This window comes from Perissodus microlepis, chromosome 7 (assembly GCF_051167445.1).
Source record: "Perissodus microlepis isolate ML-2025 ecotype Zambia chromosome 7, ASM5116744v1, whole genome shotgun sequence".
Lineage (NCBI taxonomy): Eukaryota > Metazoa > Chordata > Actinopteri > Cichliformes > Cichlidae > Perissodus > Perissodus microlepis.
In genome coordinates this window covers 41,418,469-41,442,910 of record NC_140467.1, presented here as the reverse complement: position 1 = coordinate 41,442,910, position 24,442 = coordinate 41,418,469, and the positions used below count along the sequence as shown (strand labels likewise).

General features: G+C 39.6%; 2 protein-coding genes across 2 annotated transcripts; one reads left to right on the top strand and one right to left on the bottom strand.

The window, feature by feature from the left end:
• stard7 (StAR related lipid transfer domain containing 7) lies at positions 1–5,456 on the top strand. The gene is made up of 8 exons (XM_084935091.1): positions 1–949; positions 1,195–1,358; positions 1,526–1,575; positions 1,963–2,073; positions 2,259–2,341; positions 2,448–2,547; positions 2,646–2,730; positions 3,295–5,456. Exons 1-8 carry the CDS (start codon positions 495–497, stop codon positions 3,471–3,473), a joined length of 1,227 nt encoding a protein of 408 aa, XP_084791217.1. The 5' UTR covers positions 1–494; the 3' UTR covers positions 3,474–5,456.
• Positions 5,457–12,162: 6,706 nt separating this feature from the next.
• Positions 12,163–23,085, bottom strand: drg1 (developmentally regulated GTP binding protein 1). The gene is made up of 9 exons (XM_084935090.1): positions 22,886–23,085; positions 21,202–21,325; positions 20,898–21,073; positions 20,723–20,792; positions 17,879–18,048; positions 17,070–17,200; positions 14,370–14,537; positions 14,102–14,224; positions 12,163–12,532 (listed from the first exon to the last, which is right to left on the bottom strand). Exons 1-9 carry the CDS (start codon positions 22,922–22,924, stop codon positions 12,433–12,435), a joined length of 1,101 nt encoding a protein of 366 aa, XP_084791216.1. The 5' UTR covers positions 22,925–23,085; the 3' UTR covers positions 12,163–12,432.
• Positions 23,086–24,442: the final 1,357 nt, after the last annotated feature.

The following is a 24,442-nucleotide window of genomic DNA, read 5'->3' as shown; positions in this document are numbered from 1 at the left end:
GGGCTTAAAAAGCGCGTGCATAAGGTAGAGAGTAGGAAGAGGAGGTCAAATGTATTGAGTGAAAACGTGAGGCTGTTTCAGGACAGATACACAGGTGGAAAGCTACAATATAACAGTTCAGTTTACAGTGAAGTTATTAGATATTATATTCAGAGGCAGGAGCGGGGGGGGGGGTTTCGGTGTATTTTAGTTTGTGCTGGTAACTTCCGCTAATTTAGAAGCTAGTGAAGAGAGATAAGGTTAGCTAAGGCTAACGTTACATGTCGCGTGTTTGCAGACAATTCCGCAGCTAGTGGCACTACTAGAGTAAGTTATGAATTTTGCTTTCTATAGTTGTGCATCATTATCTGCGTAGGTAGAGAGGGAATGCGCGGTGGTAGCTCGCAGCGCATTAGCTTTGGAAACAAAGTTTGTTAGCTAACCCTTGCTGCTGCACTTTGCTACTTCTGGAATTCACGTTGTCTTTGTGAACTTGTGTCACGGACACAGCTGTCATGTTTCACTCGGTGCCCCGCCGCCCGATCTGTGAGATCGGTATAAATACAGTGAGGCTTCAGAGCAGCTGGTCATTTCGACGCACTGTCGAGGAGGGAAGGGGAAAGCTTGAGAGGCTCCCGTTGCTAGGCAGGAACGTGGGCCTGCTGCTGTCCTGGCTGCAGAGGGCAGGTGTGGGTGCTAGCGACTCCGCGGCCTCTGGTCCCAAGAGGAAGGGTTTGCTGTCCATATTTGCGGACCATTGCGGCTTTGTGACCGGCCAGAGACTCCGGCGTGCATGCCAGGTTGGAGAGCTTTACTCCAACCTGTACTCGGAGCGCACCAAGTGGACCCTGGTTGGCAACATATGGCGCAGATTACAGAGCAAGCACGCCCCTACTGGGAAATTTGTGGCTGCCCTGGCTGGTGTCTTCATGTGGGAGAATGAGAAAATCCAAGATGAGGAAATTCAGAGGTGGGACAACATTTTATAAAGGCATATATTTTTGCAAAAAAAAAAAAAAGGAATAGATGTAAACATGCCTCTTACTCTGTTGGCACTCTCAACAAAGCAGCATTGACATTCCTGTCTTGATTCAAAATTTGAGTAAACAGTGCAGTTAAATTTGTTCTTACATTTGTATGCACAGTTAAGCATTTCATTATGATCTGAATATAACCTGTAAGTAATCTAAGCTTGATATTTGCATCTTTGTGAAGGTGTGGACTGGAGCTGCAGGCGCTGGAGGCAGCAAAACGACTAAGTGTGTCTTCGGGGACTGCAACTGGGCAACAGGAATCTGGCTGGGAAATTGTGGTGGAAAAGAAGGACTTCAGAGTGTGGAAGCGACCTATTCCCAACAGTCACCTCTACGAATATCGAGGTCAGCTAGTCACACACATGTTTAACAGGGTCTCACATATTTGTCCAGTTTTGTCATAGAGGGAGAAATATTTGTAGCTCTAAAGGATTCTGCAGATTTTTCTTGCATTTTAAGCAGGTAATTGAAGGTACTTTGAGCTGGTCTGATTTGTTATCTTTTACTTGCAGTATTGGGCTCTTATGACGATGTCACACCAAGACAATTCTTCAATGTACAGGTATATTTAAGTTCAGTCTAATTATGTGCAATTTTGACTACCTCAAAAGTTTAAGTCGTTGAGGAAACTGCGTGAAGCTGATCACCTATTCTATTTCAGTGCTGACATACATGAGGAAATGATTAGGATGTACGATTAGGCTACACTCCTAATCCATTGTTGGGGATTTAGGTGTGCAGCAATCTCTTTACTCTTGAAGTCTGACCTTCTGAACCACTGTTTACTCAGACAACCTTTTAAAATCGACACATCAAGTTGGGTTATAGATTAATATTAATTGGAGTGGGTTTTTCGGGGTTATGGGATTTATTTATTTTTTTGGAATCGCATTACACATCACAGGAATGCTTTAACAACAATAACACTCTGCTTTTCCCTTCCCCCCAGTTGGACATAGAGTACAGGAAGAAGTGGGATTCTCTCGTTATCAAGCTTGAAGTGGTGGACCGACATGCCAATACTGGCTCTGAAGTTGTGCATTGGGCTACACACTTTCCTGTGAGTTTGTAGATTGCTATTTGTTCAGCCTAAACTGCATTCACCCGTGACACTTTTTTTGTTATCAGTCAAAGTATGAATAACCTTCATTTACCTTTTGATCAAGAGCAACTGCCAACCAAGTAAGGTTAGGTTGCATTTCGTACACTCAGTTGTTATTTGATCTTGTTTGATGTCCTTCACAGTATCCCATGTATTCGAGGGACTATGTTTATGTGCGCCGCTATGATGTTGATTTCAACAACAACCTAATGATCTTGGTCTCCAGGTCAGACTTAAAGAGATGTTTGTTAATTTGTTTATTTTGGGGTGTATTTATATAATCAGACTAAATGCTGTATCTTATCTTGTGCATTGATAATCTGGCTGTGCAGAGCCGTGCAGCATCCCAGAGTACCAGAGACACAGGAATATGTGAGAGTTCATTCATACCAGTCAAAGATGGTCATTCGCCCACACAAGTCCTTTGATGAGGTTTGTGATGAATGTCATGCTGCACAGATTATTTAATTTTAAACAACTGTGTCCTTTTTTTGAAGTTGCTCAGCATAGGTTTGCTTATCTCCTCACAGAATGGATTTGATTATCTGCTGACCTACAGTGACGACCCTCAGACCGTCTTCCCCCGCTATTGTGTGAGCTGGATGGTGTCGAGTGGTGAGTACTGAAAAAGTCATACGCTAATCACGAAAGGATTAACTGAAATTTATTCAAAAAAGAATATTTAAAAATGACTAATGTTGATCAAAGAGCTGTACAAAGCACAAAACAGAGAAAGAGGATAAAGGAATGGAATAAAGGAAACTGACTCAAATTCCAGTGAATAAATATAAGTTTTCAGTCTAGTTTTAAAAGTCTCAGTGGAAGGAGCAGGGTTGACGGGGTGGGGGATGCTCTAACAAGTTTGGGGGCAAACACAGTTTAAAACAATATTAAAAAAGTTGACTACACTGTGGCAGTGCAATTTGTCATGATGTTGTTAATCAACACCATAACTAACGGACATAAGGCAAGATTTTGACCATATTTTACATCATATTTAACCACATGTATTCATATTTAATTGAATAATATATATGAATAATACTACATTTTGTAGAAGTCTGGACAGAAATGTAGCAATCTAAAATGTAAAATTTAGTTTTCAGAGAGAGTGGTCCATCATGTTATGCCTTTTCCAGCCTGATTTTGAGAATGTTCTCCCTCTTAAAACCTGTCTAGGTATGCCTGAATTTCTGGATAAACTGCACACTGCTGCCCTGCGGGCCAAAAACTTAGAAGTGGGAATTCAAGACTACACGAGTGTCATTAAATCCAGTGACACAAACAGGCCGTCAAGCCAGGAGCGCCTCACTGGAGAAAATGCCCATACAGGTGGTTCTGGACAGATCTACGCTTGAGATGGAGATTTCATAGAGAGCAGAGGTTTTCTTGGTGTGTTTTCACTTGCACTCAAGTCAGGAACAATAACCCTCCAACCCCAAACTTAGGGGTAGATTAGAAGAACTGAAAATGAAAGGTGCGATCTACGTTAGCGGCACGTGTCCATCCATAGACATGTTTATGCTGTTTATAGAGGAGATGTCACAAGAACGATGGACTACATTAGTGACGGCATTGTTGTCACTGGAGAAAGTGTTGCAATGCAAGTTGTCGTTCAGACTGCTGGTTTTGGCATTTTTCTTCTTCAGCCAGTCAATGCCACCTGATGTTTTCTTGCAATTGTACAATTGAGCCAAATTTCCTAACCATAGACATGTTTTTGCCAAACACACAGTTTTACTCATTTTAGTATTTAATGGCTTGTCTTATGTTTTTAGACAAAGCTTGACTTTAAACTCTATTCAGACCGCCAGCTTGCTCACTACTGTATTAGCGTCTTTAGTGTGATTTCAACAAGTTGTGGCGGAAATGAGTATGACATAGAACTGCAACTACACCCGGCTTGTTTTTACTAAGAAGTTGACGCTTGGTCAAATTATGCATTAAGAGAAGAACTGAGGCCCCCTGCTGGGAATTTAAAGCAAGTGGTTTTCGATTTGTTTGAAGCATGACAGATGACAAGTTAAATTATGAGTTTGGCCAAAAAATGATACAATTACTGAATTTAAAAATAAAAAAATAAAGCTTTTTGTTTGCTATCGACATTAGTTTACTATCCGCCCTGTTGAGGTATCAGACGGTCCGTCTCACTGTGTTCCTGCGAGTGTTTAAAGCGTCCAGCCTTCTGAAGATGAACCAGTCCTTCAGCATTAGGGGCATAGTGTCTTATAACAACCATATAAATCCTCAGATACAGTGGTGTAAAGTTTTAGGTATTTGTGCCACATCCCAAGCCATTTGCATTTCATGTTATAGTTTTGTTTTTGTTTTGTTTTTGTGTTTTTAAGAGGTGGTCCAATTTCAGTTCAGAATTTATTTTGTTACTGTTGGGTTCATCAACACAGTTTGCACTCCTGGAGGTCTGGATATTCCTGTGTTGCTGTAGATCTTGTATACTCAAAAAGTCACATCTGGAGGACTGGACTTTTATTTTATTTTTTTTGTCAATGGGTGCAATGAGATTCACGTCTTTCTCCTAAATTTTGATGCTACCGTTTTGTTCTCGTGTGTCCTACTGAAACTCCTTTGAATTCATCTTTCCAAGTCACCCTTGCATGCAGGGGGTGCTATGAATGTACAAATAGCAGCACATGCCACAGAATATATAACATCGCCTAACAAAGTACACTGTTTACAGACTGGCACAAGAATCTTGAAATAATTTATGTTGTAAAAAAACCCTCACATCTTGTAGCGCAAGCTTGTGCTACGAGATGTGATTCACTCAAATGGTACATTTGAGTGAATCGGCTAATTCTATATGGTGGTTTCCACTTGTGTGAGGGAGGTCCTGTGTGTGGATACGCGTATGCTCCCAGTGTATCAAAAGTGTGTGTAATTATATTCTGTTGTGAAGTGTTTTCCTGCTGTTTGTGTTTTTAACAATGGCAGTGTAAGATGAGATACTCTTCATGGGTTGACTGTGCAAATTGACTCTCATTATAACCCAATTAAACAGTATGTCATACTTGCTAATGTTTAACTTGTGTGTGTGTGTGTGTGTGTGTGTGTGTGTGTGTGTGTGTATGTAACATTTGAACGATCTGATAACTGAAGACACCTCTGTGCCACCTGCAGTATTTAAAACCAGTTTTCACATCTTATTTTTGTTTTGCAGGTAACTTTTTTTTTCTCTCTCCATTGTTAAACTATTTTAGGAACAGAAAGAGGGGGGAAAGTGTTGGTTATGAACAGGTGCACTTGTAATCCATGTGATTTAAAATTAATTTCTGAAATGGAAGAAACATTAATCTGATGAAATAAACAGCCCTTGATGTGTATCATTGTGGGTTCAACTTTTGATGCAGAAAGCATTTGGCTTTGACTTGTGCTGCTCGGGGCCATGATTGATTAGCATAGTGTTTGTACTGAAGGGCCACCATCGTCCAGTCTAATGGGATAATCTGTAAATCCAATAGGCTGTCTGGTCAGACGGTCTGTGACACTCTGCACATATAAGCTTTACTGCACACACACTGTTTAATTTGTCTGCTCTGGATAACACTCACTGCTATATCTATGCTGACTATTGATTCTTTGCAGACAATCAGCACAGTGTACTACTTTAGCATCAAATATTTATACGTGTTAAAATAGCTGCATGTCGTTTATAAAATATATTTTTAAGTGCTTGACTTGAAGTTACCTTCACATCTTTTTAGGTTCATGAAGACCTTTTACCTCTCATCCAAGAAGCTTCTTCAGTACTAAAACTGATGAGTCCCAGGTGCAATTAATGACCACTTAAATCTGATAGGTTTATGTATAATAGTATTGAATGAGTTCATGTGGCTGAAGTTTGTGAAGGTGATAATTGGACAATGTGACGTAGCATTTTCCAATTGATATCTTGGGTCCATCCGTTAAAAGTCCCAGTGACCTTAACCTAAAAGTCAGAGATTTCTTAGATAATTTCTGAAAATTACCAATGATTTCCAAATTTAAACCATAGCTGCATTTAGGATGCTTTTTTAAAAATATATATTTGTGATGTGTTCATGGTGCAGATGTAAATAAAAGGTGCAGTCGCTGTACGGAAGAAGAGAGGAGACAACTTAAACAGAGTAGTCTTTTTTTCAAGTGGCAGGAAATTTGAAATGCAACTTTTCAAAGTTGCTTACTAAATAACAGCAAACAGTTTCTGCACAGTTTGTCACAAAAAAGTTCTCTGCTAGCTAATGTGCAGTTGCTGTATTTCTCAGAGAGAGAGAGACCTTAATGGGCACAACAGATGTTTTTGCAAAACATCTTGCAACCTTTAATTCAACTGACTTAATCCACAGAAAGCAGCAGCACAGGTCAGCTGCTGCTTTTATAGGTGACTGATCAGTCTACTCAGAGAAAGATCTACTGGCACTCCAAATAAGCTATTATGTCACTTATTAAGTAATTCTGCTCCCCACATTGCACTATAGCACTCTGATTTGACAGGTAGAGGTCAAACAATCTTTAACCCTTTGTAGGGTCAGATCCCAACAACAGTTGCCTCAATATCCTTTATAGTTTAGATTAAAGACCCTACAATAATAGGGAGAACACTCCAACAATCAGAGGACCCCCTATGAATAAAGACTTTGCAACAGTGGGAAGGAAAAATAACCTCCCTTTTTCAACAGGAAGTAATCTCCAGTAGCGCCAGAATCGTGGAGGGGCAGTCGTCTGCCGTGACCATTTATGAATGCAATGAGGGGAGGGAAAAGAGGCGAAAGAGGGACACACACACACAAAGAAGGGTTACAGAGGTTGAAACACTTGGGAAGGGATCTCTGGATTGCATTATAGGTGGCTGATTGCTGGTGTTGCAGGACACCAGTTCTCTTCAGTGATGATCTTTCACTTTGGCTGTTGATGTCCTCCTTTACTCCTTTCTCAAACCATCTGTCTTTGTCCAAAATGGGAACATTCGGATTCTCACAAGAGCGTCCCCTCTCCTTTAAGTGCAGACGTACCACTGGCTCTTATTCTGATGAGGTATTTCTTCTTTGCATCTCTGGAGTGGATGTTTGGTCTTTTATATGTACAAGCACTCCTCATTTCACTGCACACCAGACATTGTGTAGTCTTTACTTTAAGTTGGCAAACAACCCTCAGGACTACCTCCAAGATGACAGCTTCCCAGGGTTAAATACCAGGTACACGCGATTAGCTGAACCCGCCACTTGAAAGAAACGTGAAACATCCTCGCAGACCAGAAAGAAGCCTAGCCGCCTTCAACACAAGCACTGAAGACTGAGGACCTGCAAACACAAATCTGCCAGTTTAAATTCATAGATAGAGATCTGAAGATTGAATAGCTCAAGCTAAGAGTAGTTTCACATGGAATGGGAATAGTTGTTCTCATTTAACAATATTCTTGTCAAGTCTAGTTTGAAAAATAAAAACTGTCCACTGTGATGTGTGTATCTAGTGAATTAACTTTACTGAACCTGCTTATCCAGTCCTAACTAGTTTTAGTTTGAGAGGTTTATCGAATATTATACCTTAAAGTGTTTTTTATGCTTCACAGCAGAATTTAGGGCTACGTAATCATTGTTTTGAACGGCAGATGGTGAGGTCTTATTATTTTTCACTTTACAGTCTGCAGTCAGCATGGCAGTGCAGTGTTTAGGATGTCGCCTGACAGACGTCCGAAGCTGCTTGTTGACTGTGGCTGTCTTTGTGTCGATATTTCATGTTCTTCTGCTGCCTCCATCAGTTTTCTCAGAGCATGTTCATTCTTTATTCTGAAGTTGTCGTGACTGTGAGTGTGTATGTTTCTGTGTCCCTGTGCATTTGTTAACTCTATTATAGACTGACCACGTACCCAGAATTTACCCGACCTCTCTCTTAATGGCTTGAGCCCCTTCGCATTGGGTAAGTGGTTAACAAAGTGGATGGATGGATGACTCTGTCACTGCAAACTGTCTCAGTGAGACATTTGACTAGAATGTATTAGTAACACTTACACAATTACTGTATTTAAAATAGCAGCTACAGCTGAGGAATAACAAATGGCATGGCACCACATCCGTAATGAGTTGATTTATTAAAATAAGAGTCGTAAAGAAAGGAGGAGTCTGGTTTTCATATTTCAGATTTATTGGTTTGATGCATTAGTTGGGATTGGACGACACAGACTGAATTTTAAAAGAAATAGCCGACCTCTGCGGAGAAAAGGGAGTAATATAATTTGATGATCATTTCAAGAACATAAACTCGGGCTGAGACATATTGGCTTGTAAGTTTCAGGTGTTTCTAAGAGTCTCGTCATTTGATTTACAGATCTGTGATGAGTCTGCAGTCCTTACAAACGACACATTGTTTTAATATATGACCTCTACCAGGCTGAAATCACTGGACATGCTCAAAATCACTGAGCACTTATTGTAATTGATCATTTCCACAAACCTCCCATATTTTTTGCTATCCAACTTATAGATAAAAAACCCCCACTTTATTTATATGAATGCTATGAACCCGATTGCTTGCTTTCACTGTTAAGTTTTCCACTTTATTCAACATAACCAGTAAAAATACACAGAATATTTAGATGGTATTAATGAGCCATAGCCCCACATCTTACTGCATCATGAGATTTTATTAAAATATAAACTAAACACTTGTAATATTATTAAAATTGACCCTGTGGTTATTGATCTTCTTTGTGTTTTTCTACCACACACCACCGCTGTCGTCCAGTCTTATTTACTGCCCTATTTTTCGTGATCATTTCATTTATACATGAATATTTGGAAAAATGCAGAGACATTGAAATAGATATCCAGATAGCTGAGGCAGACAGTGCACACAAGACTCCAAGGTGCTTGGCACAACCATGGACAGAAGATGCACTGCATGGTTAGATCAAGCACAATGGAGTCATGAGCAACGACAAAAAAAAAGTCCAACAGATATTGCACAGATGCAACTCTGCACAAATCAACCAAGCAACGTGCCGTATCGACCAGGTTTTTGTGCAAATGTTAAGTAGCAGGTTTATTTTTTTCCTGAAAAAAAGACACAGCATTGTTAGAATATTTTATGGGTTTTGCTGAAGGACGGTCCTGCAGTCGGAGCTGTCGGCAATGCAAAATTTCAGAAAAATCCAAAAAGTGTGAGAGAAGTGATCTGATCTCATGGGGATGTTTAAAAAAAAAAAAGAAAGAAAGAAATGCTACTGGTTGCTCTACGATCAAAAAAAGATGAAGAGACTTGTAGCTAGGAAGATCTGCAGAATTAAAAAAGGGAAAGATTACTCACAGGTCATGGTCACTGCGGGAAAAAAGGGCTACACCCTCCCTGCGCACGAACTGCGTCAAACCCCACCCTCTCGCCCTTCACGCCCAACTCTAACAGAGGAAAAAAGTCACCATTTGATCACTTTTCACTCTTTTAAAACTCAAATCTCAAACATTTTTAAGAAAGGACCTGCAGCAGGCCTGAAAAATGTTGGCTTGATTAAATTTGTTTCCTCATTGGGCATTCCCAAAGTGATCAATGGAAACAGAGTTTGGGTAATTCATCTGTGATCTTGTTAGAGTCGCAAGATCTCATAGAGTCCAAGTCCCTGAAATTTTAGTAGTTATTGACTAAAAACAAACCATGCTCCCTGGACACTATTGAATTAAGAATTAGAGGTATAGCTACTTCTCTGTAGTCCATCTGGGGTGCATCTGCCATCTACTAAGAGCAAAGAAAAACCACTCCTAACATTTTAGTCTTAACTATGTTAAGTGTTCCTGTGTTGTGATACCATCAGGCTAAGAGAGCTTCTTTTCCAAAAGGTTTGACAATCTTGTTACCTTCCCTTGTGTCTCTTTCTAGCTCCCTGAGGACATTTTACTACAATGAAAAGGCACGGCACAATAATCAACTTACAGGGCTCAGCAAGTGAAACCACTTTGTGTGATGAAATTACACCATAATGCATATTAATGCACCAAACAGGAAAAAAGCTGCATTTGGAAGTGACCAAATGGCACGAAAATTGGAGTACTTTGGGTGAAGATGGTGGGCAGCGGTGATGAAACAGACTTTTGTTTTTCAGAACAATGAGGATGTTTGAAAGGGATGCAGCGCAGCTGATGGGATGGTTTAATGGGTTTTATGCACAGATGATGATTGTGATACATGATTACGCTTACTTACCTTCTATTTTCCTGTCTTCTTCTGGAAACCAACATGGCTTAAAATACTAAGAGAAGTATTTGAAAAAAGTGCTTTCTGAGCTAAAGCAACAAAACCTAAAACAACTGTTCTTCAAAACTGACCAGCACAGTATCACTGAAAACAGTTGGTCTCAACCTACTCTGTTTAACGGACAACTTTCCAGCTGCTTTTGTTGGAAAGTCTCCTCTACACATTGTCTTTCCAAGAAACTCACCTTTCCATTCGCTAGCCTCAAAGCGAGCGTAAGGCGCAGGTGGTTGAGGGGTGGTGAAGACCGCTGGGTGCTCTGAGCTGTGTCTTGGGGTCTTCCAGCTTGCTCTACTGGAGACAGACTGTCCTGACTGCGTCCTCAGCACCCTTCAAGTCCCCAACTCCTGCCCCTCCTTCAAGCTAGGAGGGGTTGGTGATGTTCTCTTGGGATAGGTGCACTGGCAAGGAGGACTTGGTCAGGCTGGGATTGAATGTAGGTTGGGGAGTCTGAATGGGGGGGCGCCGGTTCCGCATTTCATAAATATTAATACAGAGTCCTCTCTCTCCAAATGGGTAGATTCTTTAATTTTGTTAGAGGGGGAAGTGCTTTATTCACTTAATGGCTTTTATTAGTGCCCAGTGTTCAACTCTTTCATTAGCTAAAGTGCTGCTATAATTTACAGGGTAAAAGGGGGTGGGGAAGAGGCGGTGTCTGGGAAGGGTTGATCCTGCTGCTGCTGCTTCTGCTGGACAGGCAGGCATCACCTTCAACCACTGCAGCTTTTACTAAAAAGCGGCTTTTGGGCTAAAAGAACTGGAGTCAAAAGATATCAAATACACTCCATGAACCGTTATACTGTCGGTCATGCTGTCTCACTTTCACATCTGTTTTTTTTCTAAACACATCTGTGCAAATCTAAAGTGTTAAGGATGATCCCGAATTAGACACTGTAACCAATTTATTTTAGAAAAAAGCACAATGTTGATGACACTTCTAACAAATAAGTGGCTTTTTACTTATGAGCAGAGAAAGATTTTGTGGAAACATGCAGTGGATTTCTCTCGCTGGCAAACTGGAATCTTTTTTCTTTGCGGTTCCATATCATATTAATTTAGTAAATGAAGATAAAAGCATGCATTTTTTTGCAATACTATATCCAATATATGATAAAATGTCTGCATTTTATGTATACATATTAAATATACTGTAAGGGTCTCTTATTTAGCTTGGCAACATCTTTGCATGGGTTTTGTGCACACGCTTGATAATTAAAAAACAAAACATGAGTATCTTTCATGTTTGGACTGCTTGATTTCACTCTTCAAATTTCTAATCTAGCCATATTATACTACAGTTTACATGCTTGGTGTCATCCATCGCATTCATTCATTAGCTTCTGGTACTCGCACTCAGAGTGGTCTTGTTGTAACATACGGACATTAAATAACACCAACTTCCAAGAGTGCACCCAGTGCCAATAAAAAGCAGCTTCATTTTGCTCTGTGGAGTTTGGCTACTTGTGAACATCCCAACAACCCTCAGACTGCATCTGAGTGAATGAACTTATTAACCTGAGTGGCCGTCCCCACCAGAGAGCGGGGGAGTGGGTGGGCCACCAGTTTGAATAACTATCCCCATCATCAATGTCATATAAATCTCTTTCCCCCCCTCCCCCCTCTGAGCCACAGTTAAATGTTAGCCATAATGCTGGCTGCGGGTACGCATCTGCAACATTTCTGTCGGATTTTTCCTAAAAAACCAAATTTAGCACAACACAGAACACTCCTGGTTACACTTTTTGATAAAGTAATAAATCTATTATCTGAATAAAAGTACAGAATAATAAAAAGCATAAAATAACAGACACATTGAGATTCCACTGTGATTTTATTGTACAGTTCTTTTAGGAGTCAATGGAAGCCTTAACCAATATTCAATATGAACTATTCATGGTGTTAAGCACTGTGTGTTACTTTAAATATGACACTTTAACCTGCCATTGTTTTAAATCAATGAAAGCAAAAACAACAGATGCTGTAATGACAGACATGTCCGGTAGTTTATTGAGCAGCTGTACAGAACACTTTGTGATAACATGGGTCATGCAGTGAGCATTAAGAATCCTTTTTTTTTTTTTTTTACTTTTTCACCAGCTGGATAACATCTTCATCCTCCATCACATGGTCCTTGCCCACCTTTTGAGGGTTGTGCTTTACAGAGGAGCCCCAAACAAGTGCACTGAAAGAAAGAGTTAAGAAAAGAAAGAGTTTGATCCTGGTTGACTGATGATTCGTTCAAGAGTGTGAAAAGAAAAGACATCAGGCCATTATAAAGTAGCCCTACAAATCATTCTTTGCTACAGCTCTATTATAAAGGAACCTACTGGGTATGTGACATCCTTAAGGAGCAAAAGCTTCCATGTGTCACAGTTTTACCCGTCCGTTCCCTTGAGGATGGCTAATGCTCAGCAGCACTAACATAATGAATGATTGACGATGTTATCTTGCCAGGGCCATTTGGAGATGGTGGTGCAACACGCGGTCACATGTCTAAAAATCAAACGTTCCAGTGATGGCAACATTTAGTCTGGTAAATGTTGCCATTAAGGGAGGTGATAGAGTCATGAGAAAAAGAATGTACACCCAGTTTTAGTTTTAAGGTTTTGACGCATAAAAACACATTAAGAATAATCTGATCAACACCACGCTCTAAAATCACTTATATACAACCTCAGATGAACTAACCCCCCCCCCCCAAAAAAACGAGCTATTACATATGTGTCATTATTTATTTAACAAAAATGAAGCCAAAAATGAAGAAACGATGTGTGAAAAACTAAAGTACACTGTTCCTGCTTCCATAATAATGATGAGGGTAAGTGGCACCCAGATGCAGCTACTCAGAATGCATTTCAAAAAAGAAATTTTGGCAGTTTGTTGGTCAGGAGGATTTAGGTGTGTTAATGACAGGTACCAATTGTTGCTGCTCATCAAAATGCTAACAGTTATTGAATATCATTTACAAATAATCTGAAATCCATCATTCTACAGAGAAAAAGATTATTCACAAGTTGGAAACATTAGACAGTTGCCAATCTTCTCAGGAGTGGACGTACCATCAAATTCAGCACAAGGTCAGATAATGTCATATCTACAGGCCTCAGTTAGCCAAATTTCTGAAAACCTTGATAAACTAAAGCAGGGGTGTCCAACTCCAGGCCTCGAGGGCTGGTGTCCTGCAGGTTTTAGATGTGTCCTTGAGTCAACACAGCTGATTTAAATGGCTAAATTACCTCCTCAACATTTCATGAAGTTCTCCAGAGACCTGGTAATGAACTAATCATTTGATTCGGGTGTGCTGACTCAGGGTGATATCTAAACCGTACAGGACACCGACCCTTGAAGCCTGAACTAAAGCAACGTTATAAAGAAGAGTTGGGCAAAATTCCTCAACAACAATGTCACCGAATGATGAAGTCGTTCAGAAAATGATTAGTTTATAATATTGCCTTTAAAGGTGGTTTTCTACAAGCTGTTGAATCAGGGGTTGTATATTTTTCACAGATATCCAGCCAAGCTTTTGTTAAATAAATAATGACACTGTGTAATATTCAATGTAATGCTGTTCATCTCAGGTTGTATTTAAATAACTTTAGAACCTTTTAAAGATCACATGGTATTTTATTTTGTCCTCATCTGTAAAACCTTAGAAATTGAGAGAGGGTGTACTTATTTCAGTAACTTAAATAAACGAAAGACAAAAATATTTTTAAAATATTAGCATTTTAGCTAAGGCAACTATACTCACTACTTAAATTCTTTGATGAGGTTTTTGTGAATCTTCATGCAGAAATCCTCCACTGAAGTTCGTTCATTGGGGAGCACAACAGGAGACGTGTAATCAGGAAGCTGGCCTTTGGGTTTGGTGTAGCTGTAAGTAAACGTATCATCTCAGTAACTTTTTCCAGTCTGAACACACAAACACTTCAATTTTCCAAAGACTTGCTTTAAATCTATAACTGACTTTCGCCGCATTCACAGCATCTTTTGCAGGTTGTATTGATGGAAATTCTTACATGCGCACAAGCCTTAAGTAGTCCCACATCCTCTCCAGCAGGTCATCAAAGTTCCAGCGGTGGTGGGCTGAGATGGGCACAGTGTGGGGCACTTTGTAGATGATGTCGAGCTCTTCAATGGAGATCTGGTCGATTTTGTTGAGCACATAAATGCATGGGATGTAGACGCTGTTGGGACAGGGACAGAGTCTGTAAGTGAAACCACTACATACTCAGTTATACCAAATAATCCAAGAAATAAAATGGTGAATAAATGAGTCTATATTTTGGTGCAGCATGAAGCCTTCTACTACATTTACTTGTTAACTAACATGTCAGCTGATACGCAAATGTTAGATATTACAACTAATGCCATTTGCCTAGCACAGGGTGCACGCGGTCTCAAACAGAAGATTTACAAATCAATTACTTTTGGCAGAATAACTCCTAATGAATATCATTATAAATTCATAGAGCTTGCAGTAAAAGTAAGATCAGGTGACCTTGAACTATCCCTCTGTGTTGCTGCTGTTGGCTCAGAATAATGCACGACCTCCCATAATGCATTTGCCTCTTTCACTCCTCTTGCACTTACATGCGACTAGAGTAAGTCCTTTTTTTGCACTCTGTCACAGTTTGTGCTTCGCCATCTCTGTGCTTTTCCCTTTCCCCTCACAGCAGATGGCTGCTCCACCCTGAGCCGCGTTCTGCCAGAAGCCTCTTCCTGTTGAAAATGAGTTTTTCTTCCCACTGATGCCAAGTTTTTGTTCATAAGGAAATCGCTGAATCACTGGGGTTCGTCTATAATGTTGTCTTTAGCTTAAAATATTAAGTGTCTTGAGACCATTGTGATGATTTGGTGCTACATAAATAAAACTGAACTGCATTGTCAACTATACACTCTAGTATACTCTGAGTCACTGACATGCTCTACTGTTTCTACTACATTTAGGAAGACATTTAATTCCTTTATTCTGCTTGTTGATTTTGAGATATTTTGTTTTTCATATAAAGCTTAATATTTTCATTTAAATGTAAACTTAATTTATTGTATTTATTTTTTTAACTTCAAATTACCTTCTGCCTTATTTCTTTTGACATATCTTATTTTATCGATCTATATACTGTTTAAGCACTACTGCCTGATGTGGAGTTTACACGCCTGGGTTCTCGCTGTACTTCCTTCCAGTCCAAAGACATGCAGTTAGTGGGTTTAAGTTAATTGGTGATTGCAAATTGGCCGTCTGTGTCGGTGTGAATCGTTGTCTGTCTCTCCGTGTTAGTCCTGCCACAGACTGGTGTTTTATCCAGGGTGTACCCCACCTCTCTATGGTAGCTGTGATAGCCTTGAACCCTCTGCTATCCTGAATCGGATAAATGGAAGAGAATGGCTGGATGGATGGATTAAATAATGTATATTTCATTCAATTGTATAACAGGTGGTTACAGTTTCCACTGTGTCCATTTTCCCCCCAAAGTTCAGTAATTTTTTGAAGGAAAAAGTGTTTACTTTTCACAGGAACATTTGACTTTATTTTTTTATATATGTATATTAAGTAATTTTAATCATGTTTAAAATATGTAGTGCTACATTTCCTTTTGTTAAGACACCTCTCTTCAAATAAATACTGTAAGTATACAGGCAAGGAGGGGGCCCCACCTAATGCTTTATGCAATTACAGTTAATAGGCCCATAGGCTTCTGAATTATGAGAATTTTTAAAAATATTTTGCCCTTATGAAACATCACAGTGGATTTTAACTCAATTAAATGTGAATGAAAGCCAGAATTTCATCATTAATTCAAGGGATTTTCACAAAAAACCCTTCTCTGCTCAGGTTCAGCCAAATGCTGCAAAACTGATCAGACAGAGCTTTGCAGTGCAAATGGATGATGACCCAAAGCATACTGCAAAAGCAATGACGAGTTTCTCAAGGGAAAGAAATGAGACATTCTCCAGTGGCCAAGTCACCTGATCTCAAATCAGTAGAGCAGCTTTTCAGTTATTAAATACAAAAGTGAGGGCAGAGAGACCCACAAACAAGCAGCAGCTGAAGGCAGCTGTCGTAAAAGCCTAGTGGAGCATCTCATGGGAGGAAACAACATCTTGTGATGTCCAAGGGTGACTTCAAGCACTCACTGCAAGAATTACACAAAAAAAGTCCTTGTATTTAAAATTATGTTTGTCCAATTACTTTTCAGGATTGTTTAGGATTTACAGCAATAAGAAATACTGTAAATCCTAAACACGTAATGCATTTTTTGGCCAAATCCCTTACAATAAAGCTGAAAGTCCGGACTTCAGACTTTGATTGACCAGTCTTAAGATCCACAAAGGGGGTGTACAGGATTTAGACATTATTTAAAAAATATTCTATAGACATAGTGTTTGGTGAATTTGTTTCTTTTCTGAAATTGTAGTTTTTATTTTATTGTATTGTGGTCTTTCTCCTAGTTGCTTTTTTCAGAGGAGGGACCATGCTCAACTCCACATATCTCTGATCCCATATTTGTTGACTTCTTATATTAAGATAAAAACCTTTGAGTCATCTAAGTAAGATTAAAACAGGAGTTCTCCCAGATGCTGCCTAGCACATAAACAGCATATTTAAATCCATCTGTAGTGGGAATGATGGGAGTGTTAAATGGGATTTCAGACCGGCAGGCCACACCCACTGAGAATGACTAAGAAAGGCCCATTGTGACACTTCAGCAGCTCACCGATTTCCCTCCACCACATCGATGAGGTCATCAGCTGTGGAGTCACTGCGCAGAGTGATGTCGGCGTTGTGGATCTTGTACTCTGCCAAGATACTCTTAACTGTTTCAGCGTCAAGCTCACTCTGTGCACACTGGAGAGAGAGAGAGAGAGTGCATGTGGATGGATGACTTAAAGTAACACAAAAAAGCAAGAAAATAGTCATTAAAAAAGTCACAATTTAAAGATCTGTATTAATCAATTATTACATATTAGAGTCAGCAATACAATAAAAATCCATATGTTCTAATCCATGTGGCATCACTACCCATTTCTGCATCTAAATGCTCTGCTGAATTAATAAAAGTGGCTGCTCTCCAAGGTGTTACAGTAAACTGCAAAATATGAAAAACATTCAGCTCTGGACATAAACGAAAAAGGGAAAATTAAATACCACCCATGTTTGTTTGATTAGAGAAAACGGGATAGTTGACATTCTGCTACCTCATGATAAGCTACAGAACTACTGTTAGGCTAACATTAGTGCAGGTAAGATGTAGCAAGAGGGTTAAACTGTTCTCGAAAGTACAGATAGACACAAATGCCAGACAGGAGGATAAACACCAATAAAGGACAAAACATCAAAATGTCTGGGACTGTGAGATTTTAAAAACTTAGCTTGGAGAACACATTACACTTGAATGTAGAGGCTGAGAATGACAAGTAAATGATGTTTTAAGTATCAGTGTAATTGTTCACTCCAGTTATTAATTCTAAAGTGAAAACTGTAAGTGTGAAGTTTCATTTAGTGTGTTTATTATATGAGACGTACCGTAGCGGTAAAGTTGATGCCTCCTTTGTCCTTTTTCTTGAAACCAATGTTTGGTGGTTGCTTGTTAAGCCGAATGCCGAAGCCTTCCAGCTCATGTTCTATTAGCTTCTTATGAAGAAGAGGCTTCAACACATCGAGCACGATCAGAATCAGATTGCAGGTTCGAGCCACTGTGAGAGAGCGGAAAAAGAAACAATAACATCAGTCAGAAATGTGTAAAAAGAAATCCCAGTTGAAGTACACCTGTTCAGCTGCTCGTTAATGCAAATATATAATCAACCAATCACAAGGCAATATTTAGACATATAGCCAGGTAGGTCATATGGGTCAAGACGACTTGCTGAAGTTCAAACTTGAGCCTCAGAATGGGGATTTAAGTGACTTTGGTTTTTGATGCAGGACGAGCTGGTCTGCATTTCGGAAAAAGCTTTCAGGATCAACAGAGAATTGTCTGAAAAAGGGAAAATATCCAGAGAGTGCTGTGAGGAGTGCTTTTTATGGAAACCAAATGACCACTCCATAAACACATGGCACAATACAGGAGGGAAAGCTCAACAGAACAAAACAAATGAACTTAAAGGAGAAAGCACATTTTTTGAGGATGCCAGTGTTCACATTTTGGACCAAGAACACAGACGGTTTGAGAGACGAGTAAAGAAGTCCATCTACATCCACTGTGAATGTCTGTCACTAAACAGAGGTGGTGGGTGTGACACAATTTATCAGCCACCTACAATGCAAATTTGAGAAACTTTCCCAAGCATTTCAACACCCACTCTCACCTTGCCTCAGGTGACCTCGATAGCTCATATGAGGTACAAAAAATGTCTTCGCAAACCTAAAGAAATCTGGTTACCTTCTTTTCAAGCACTTAAGACTACCATGACCTGTAAAATCTACATAGACCACTGAGCATTATTTAAAATGTCACAGCCTACCTAGGTATTGTTGCAGCAGGATAGCACACCATGTCACAAAGCATCTTAAAACAGATTTTGTAAACATGACATTAAGTTGTCAGCAGCTGATAAATCTGCAGCAACTGTGTCACGTTATCATGTAAATATCTGAGGAATGTTTCCAGCACCTTGTTGAATCTGTGCCACATAGAATGAAAGCAGTTCTAATGGAAGTACCACAACCTGGTACAATGAAAGCGTAACTAATAAATTGTCCAGTGAGTGGATAAAGCTGAGGTTCACTGCCTGGCCATAATGGTCAAAAGAAATCTTTGAGCAGGCTTGCACTTTTTGATGCCAGAGAAAAATGTAACAGTAATGAAGAGGCTCATGAAAGGAAGAGCTTAAAACACCAAGACTTTATCCAAGAGTGTAGAGTGAAAGGGTGGCAAGTATGTCTGTTTCCTCTAGAAGTGGGGTGTGGAAGGTTCCCAGTACAGTCACTGTAGATGGCACTCACTACACTCAGAGTTTCAGAAAATGAGCGGAAGACAGCTGTATGCAGGATGGTGGAAGCAGCAGAAAGAGCCTCTTATGGGCTCTGGTATAAAAGGGAGGTGTAGGGTTGGAAGTGTGGAGGTGGTGGGCAGTGATTTGGCCATCGCTGCTGACACGCCAGATGGAGGGTGTTGCAGTTAAGGGTTGAAACGCCAGGTTAAGCCTGGGCATGACATCAGCTCCAGGCCAAAGGCCACAGTCAATCTGTAGAGCATCAGCAGTTGTGTTTTAAGCAAACTTTAGATAAACACGTGAAACATTGTCTCACTGAAAATCATTGATTTTAGTGTTCTCGCATCTACAAATACAACATCTTATGATTTAATTTAATTTGTCTATAAATATATACAGGAGAAAACTAAATTCTAGTAGCACTATTAGTTGTGCTGCCATTAGGGCTGGGCCATATCATACCGTTCACGGTAATACCGGTATAATGTTGGGTAACGATAAGAAAATGAAATCTTGCGATAGAATATGGGTAAAACGCGCATGCGCAGTGCCTTTGTTTTCATACGCACATGACGGAAAAAACATGGCGGCGACAGAGAATGAGAAGAGCGAAAGCGGATCGTTGAATGAAACGGATGAACCAGAATTGGTTTGTAAAAATGCTGCAACTTCAGTGGTGTGGAACTGGTTAAGCTTTCGTCTGTCAGATACACAACAAGGCACTATTTTTGCTAGAGCATGCTAGTGGGCCGTCGTTATTACTGTGTTTTTTGGAAAATACGGCACACTTAAAATCAATCCTTTGAGTTTTCTGAAAATCGACAGTGCCCCTTATAATCCCGTGTGCCTTATGTATGAATTCTGGTTGTGTTTACTGACCTCGAAACGATTTTATGTGGTACACGGCGCTCAAAAATCTGTCAAATGTTTTAGTACGACTTTGCTAAGCTACGAACCCACAGCGTTTGATGGATTGTCGGAGCATTACGGCTATCGTAGGCAGGAGCCTCGCTGAGTGATACGTACTGTGCTTCAGCATAGTATTACGGTATTGTGTATGTATAACCTCTTTTTAAGTTTTGTGGATATTATACATGGTTATGCTGAGGCTATGTCGGCCAATTTCCACTGGAAATGCCTTTTGGTTAAACTGTCAGCAAGGAATTTGCTTTTGCACTGTTAAATTTTTATATAACTTTAATGCACATAAAAAACAGCTGTTTGTTTAAGTGAAAATACATTGATGGGTTTTTTTTTGCACTAATAAAGTTGTGGAGTTGTAAAGTATTTTGTCTAGTGTCAATTATATCGTCAGTTATATCATTATCGCAAATTTTCAAATGTATATCGTGATAAATATTTTTGGTCATATTGCCCTGCTCTAGCTGCCATTGTATTTCCCTCCAAGCAGATTCCACTGTAATCAAATCATTACCTGCGATGACCTGTCGGCCTCTGCCCTTTCCATCTTTGGCGCCCTCAATGATTCCTGGGAGATCCAGGAGCTAAAAAGGACGAAGTCAGAAAAAGAAAAATATAAGCAAATAACTTAAACCTTACCACAGCATGAACAATATTCCAGATTTTGAAGAAAGCAGAAACTCTTGTACCTGAATTTTAGCACCTTTATACCGAATGACTCCAGGTACTGTTGTTAGAGTGGTGAACTCGTAGGCAGCAACCTCAGAGTATACACCTGCAAGGTTACTTAGCAGTGTAGACTTTCCTACAGAAGGAAAGCCGACAAAGCCGACACGAGCGTCACCGGTTTTCGCTACATCAAAACCTAAAAGTTGGAGGAAACACATGAAAAAAAATCAAATATGCATTAGCATTCTTTGCCGGGCAAAAATAAAGAAATATTTAAAATAAAATTTTGGTAACATCATTAGGACACAAGTATCCTGATCTCACCTTCTCCTGTCCCACCACCGCTGCCTCCTTTAGGTGTGATGAGTTCCCTTCTGAGTTTGGCAAGACGTGCTTTGAGCAGACCCAAGTGGTGAGCTGTGGCCTTGTTCTTCTGCGTCCTGGCCATCTACAGTGAACAATAATACCAGTCTGCATGAGAACTTTCTAAAAACATTAAGTAAGCAGTTTTTACTGACTGCACTCAGGTACAGTCATGGTGAAACTTAAAACAGAATAGACTTATCCTTTACAATTCAAAGTTTAATTTTGCCCATCTGGATTTACTGTAATGTCAGTGCAGTAACAACACAGTAACAACACTATAAACCTGCTCCCATTCTCTCATGTTGTACAGTTTTTACTTTATGCCAACTTAAATGCAAGAGTTTCTTACATTTGACATGCAACTTTAACTCAAACTTACATACTTGAATGATCATAGTTAAGGCAAAGAGTTTTTTTTAAACCTCAATTAACAGATATTCATTCATTTTATTTAATAATCCTAGTTTTTCTGTCCATTTGATAAATAATACAGTTTAAAGCATTTAATGTGGGAGGAAACATTTTTAATAGGCAGGAAAAGTCCTGGCCAAGATCAACACAGCTGTGTTTCTCTGCACATTAAAATGTACACCTAGTGCTGGTCTCAAGTTAAAGATAAATGGGTAGGTTGTGACAGGGAGGGCGTCCGGTGTAAAGTATTCGCCAAATCAAACACGTTAGCTAGAAATGTTACTAGTGACTTACAAGAACTGCTACCGGTACAACTGACCAGCAGGGTGGCTGCTAATGGCCAAAGACTGAGAAAGAATAGTAGGGGGAAGGCATGTTTGGAGGCAGTAAAATAGAAGGCAAGATTTTAAATGTAGGAATTATGGCTGGTAAAGTGAGAGAGATGGCTAACAAAGGAAAGGATGTTCAAGATGGATCTGCTAGGCAGGGAGATAAGAGGACGACCACAGAGAAGACAGATGAAAGCAATGATCTGCTGTGGCAACCCTTAAAGAAGACAGTGAAACAAGTCGTCTTTGCACTGCAACCTGGAGGGTTTCCTTTTACTGCCTCTGATAATACAGTAAGGTTTCCATTAAAAACTAGAAAAGGCATTTTCTGAAGAAACTGCAGCGTGAATGCTGATAGCTGAATGTTTTGAGCTGAAATGAAACAATTGCTGAATGTTAAGTTTAGTTTAAACTTAACTTTAACTTAACTAAAAACTTAAACTAAAACATTCAGTGTAATTTAAAGCAAGTACCCCTGCTGGTACGAACTCTTATGTTCAAATTTGAGGCTTTCTCAATACAACAACAGACGGCACACCATACAAAGATCATAATATATGGATACGTGTGAATTAAAAGACAACACTGTCGTTTTAAGTTAACTTGTATTGAACAGTTAAAGTGTACACGTTATGCAAAGGCGAACTTGTTACTTGTTACCACCATCAACCTGCACTAGCACATCCGTTACACTGTCTTATATGATTAGTAATGGATTCACAAGTTCACTGATTGGGTAAAACAACTTTATATGCACTTTGTGGCCAAAAGAAAAAAATGTGAGTTAGAAATATTAAGAGCAAAACAAAGCCCGGCTGTAATATTTTTGCTAACGCTAACAGTTTGTGGCTAGCTTAAACGTGACTGTCAGCGGGTTAGCCCGCCCGCTGTTTCCATCTTACCTCATTTTCAATTTCTGCTATTTTGGCGAGTATACTCATGGTGACGGTGTTCCCCGTGTACAATTCACGTTACCGATTGAAACTGAAAAGGTTTTACATGGAAGTTGGCAAAGTTATTGGGGTACTTTAGCATGCACACCACACAAACGCGGTTGTGCGGTGTTTCCAGGGAAATCTCGCGAGAACCCGGACAGAGGCGAGGTATGATACCCGGTGCGTTGACCAATGACAGCCCGCGTTCACTCACAGGTTGCTCACTGAACAAAAAAGAGAAACGCAAACGCAGCATGAGCTTCCATAAGTGCAAATGCTTCATTTGCGAATCAGGAAGGTGGAATTTAGTACAACTAAAATTTCAAATAAAATGTATAAACACAAGTACTGCTATAGTACGGCTATGGATAATGGAAAATTCCATTATTCATTTGGAAAGGTTGTTCTACTTCACTGGATATCAGAAAAAAAAAACGTTTAGTTAACTTGCTTGATAAATCCCAGTTAGCTCTTCAAGGAAAAAAATCTTTACGTCAAAACGTACAACAAAGCTATTAAACACAATATTTTATTAAGAATTAATGAGGCCTGTGTGCCTGTGCAGATGAGCATTGGCTTGTACTTTTCTCAAGTTTCGGATGTTTCTGAGTTGTGAGGAGACATCGTCGCTCTAAATTGATTTAAATAACTGTTTTACGCTGTAAAACATCAGATTTAATCAGTGTCTAGCTGAGAATGTACCACTGTTGTCTTATATCTTCATACAAAAGTTGTACCTAAAATACTGCATGAGTACATTTACTCAGGTTGGATAGTGCGCTTTTATTTCTTTTGCTCTTTTAATGAAATAATCCACAAGTTAAATATTAGAAGTGCTTTTCAGTATAAAACAAAACTATTTAACTACACATGAACTAAATTATCGTCTCCTAAATTAGGTTATGAATAAAAAACACCTCTATAGAAGAAAATTTTGATGAAAAAATAAGCTCGTGGGCCACTTCACTGAGTACACCTTAGTGATATGAGGTTAGAATACTCTTTGCCTTTTGAGTAGCCTTAATTCTTCGTGACACAGATTCAACGAAACGCCGGAAACATTCCTCAGAGATTTTGGTCTATGTTGAAATGATCACACAATTGCTGCAGATTTTGCAGCTGCACAACCCTTTATGAGAATCCCCCATTGCCACATCCCAAAGGTGCTCTATTGGATTGAGATCAGGCCATTTGAGTACAGTCAACTCATTATCAGTCAGTGTGAGATGATCTGGACTTTGGGACGTCATGTGTAATCCTCCTGAAAACAGCCATCAGAAGATGGACACACTGTGATCATACTGAAGACCGACCGATATATCGGCACTGCTGATATTATGAGTTATGTTATGAGTGGTAATGTTATCAGTTTTCATGTTGCATAGTTTGTCCACCAGAGGGCACTCTTTAACGTCTCTGCTGGCACCAATGACTGTCATTGGTTGGCACAAACACGGCAGATCTAAGTAGAGTCAGGCAGAGCATAAACGAGTAATCCAGGACTTGCTTTGACAATAAAATATG

Coding starts and splice junctions, on each gene's coding strand:
- stard7 (XM_084935091.1), top strand. CDS start 495: ATGTTTCACTCGGTGCCCCGCCGCCCGATCTGTGAGATCGGTATAAAT. Junction 2,074..2,258: donor ATTGGGCTACACACTTTCCT/GTGAGTTTGTAG, acceptor TGTCCTTCACAG/TATCCCATGTATTCGAGGGA. Junction 2,548..2,645: donor CACACAAGTCCTTTGATGAG/GTTTGTGATGAA, acceptor ATCTCCTCACAG/AATGGATTTGATTATCTGCT.
- drg1 (XM_084935090.1), bottom strand. CDS start 22,924: ATGAGTATACTCGCCAAAATAGCAGAAATTGAAAATGAG. Junction 20,793..20,897: donor ATAAAGGTGCTAAAATTCAG/GTACAAGAGTTT, acceptor CGTCCTTTTTAG/CTCCTGGATCTCCCAGGAAT. Junction 17,201..17,878: donor GCATCAACTTTACCGCTACG/GTACGTCTCATA, acceptor CTCTCTCTCCAG/TGTGCACAGAGTGAGCTTGA.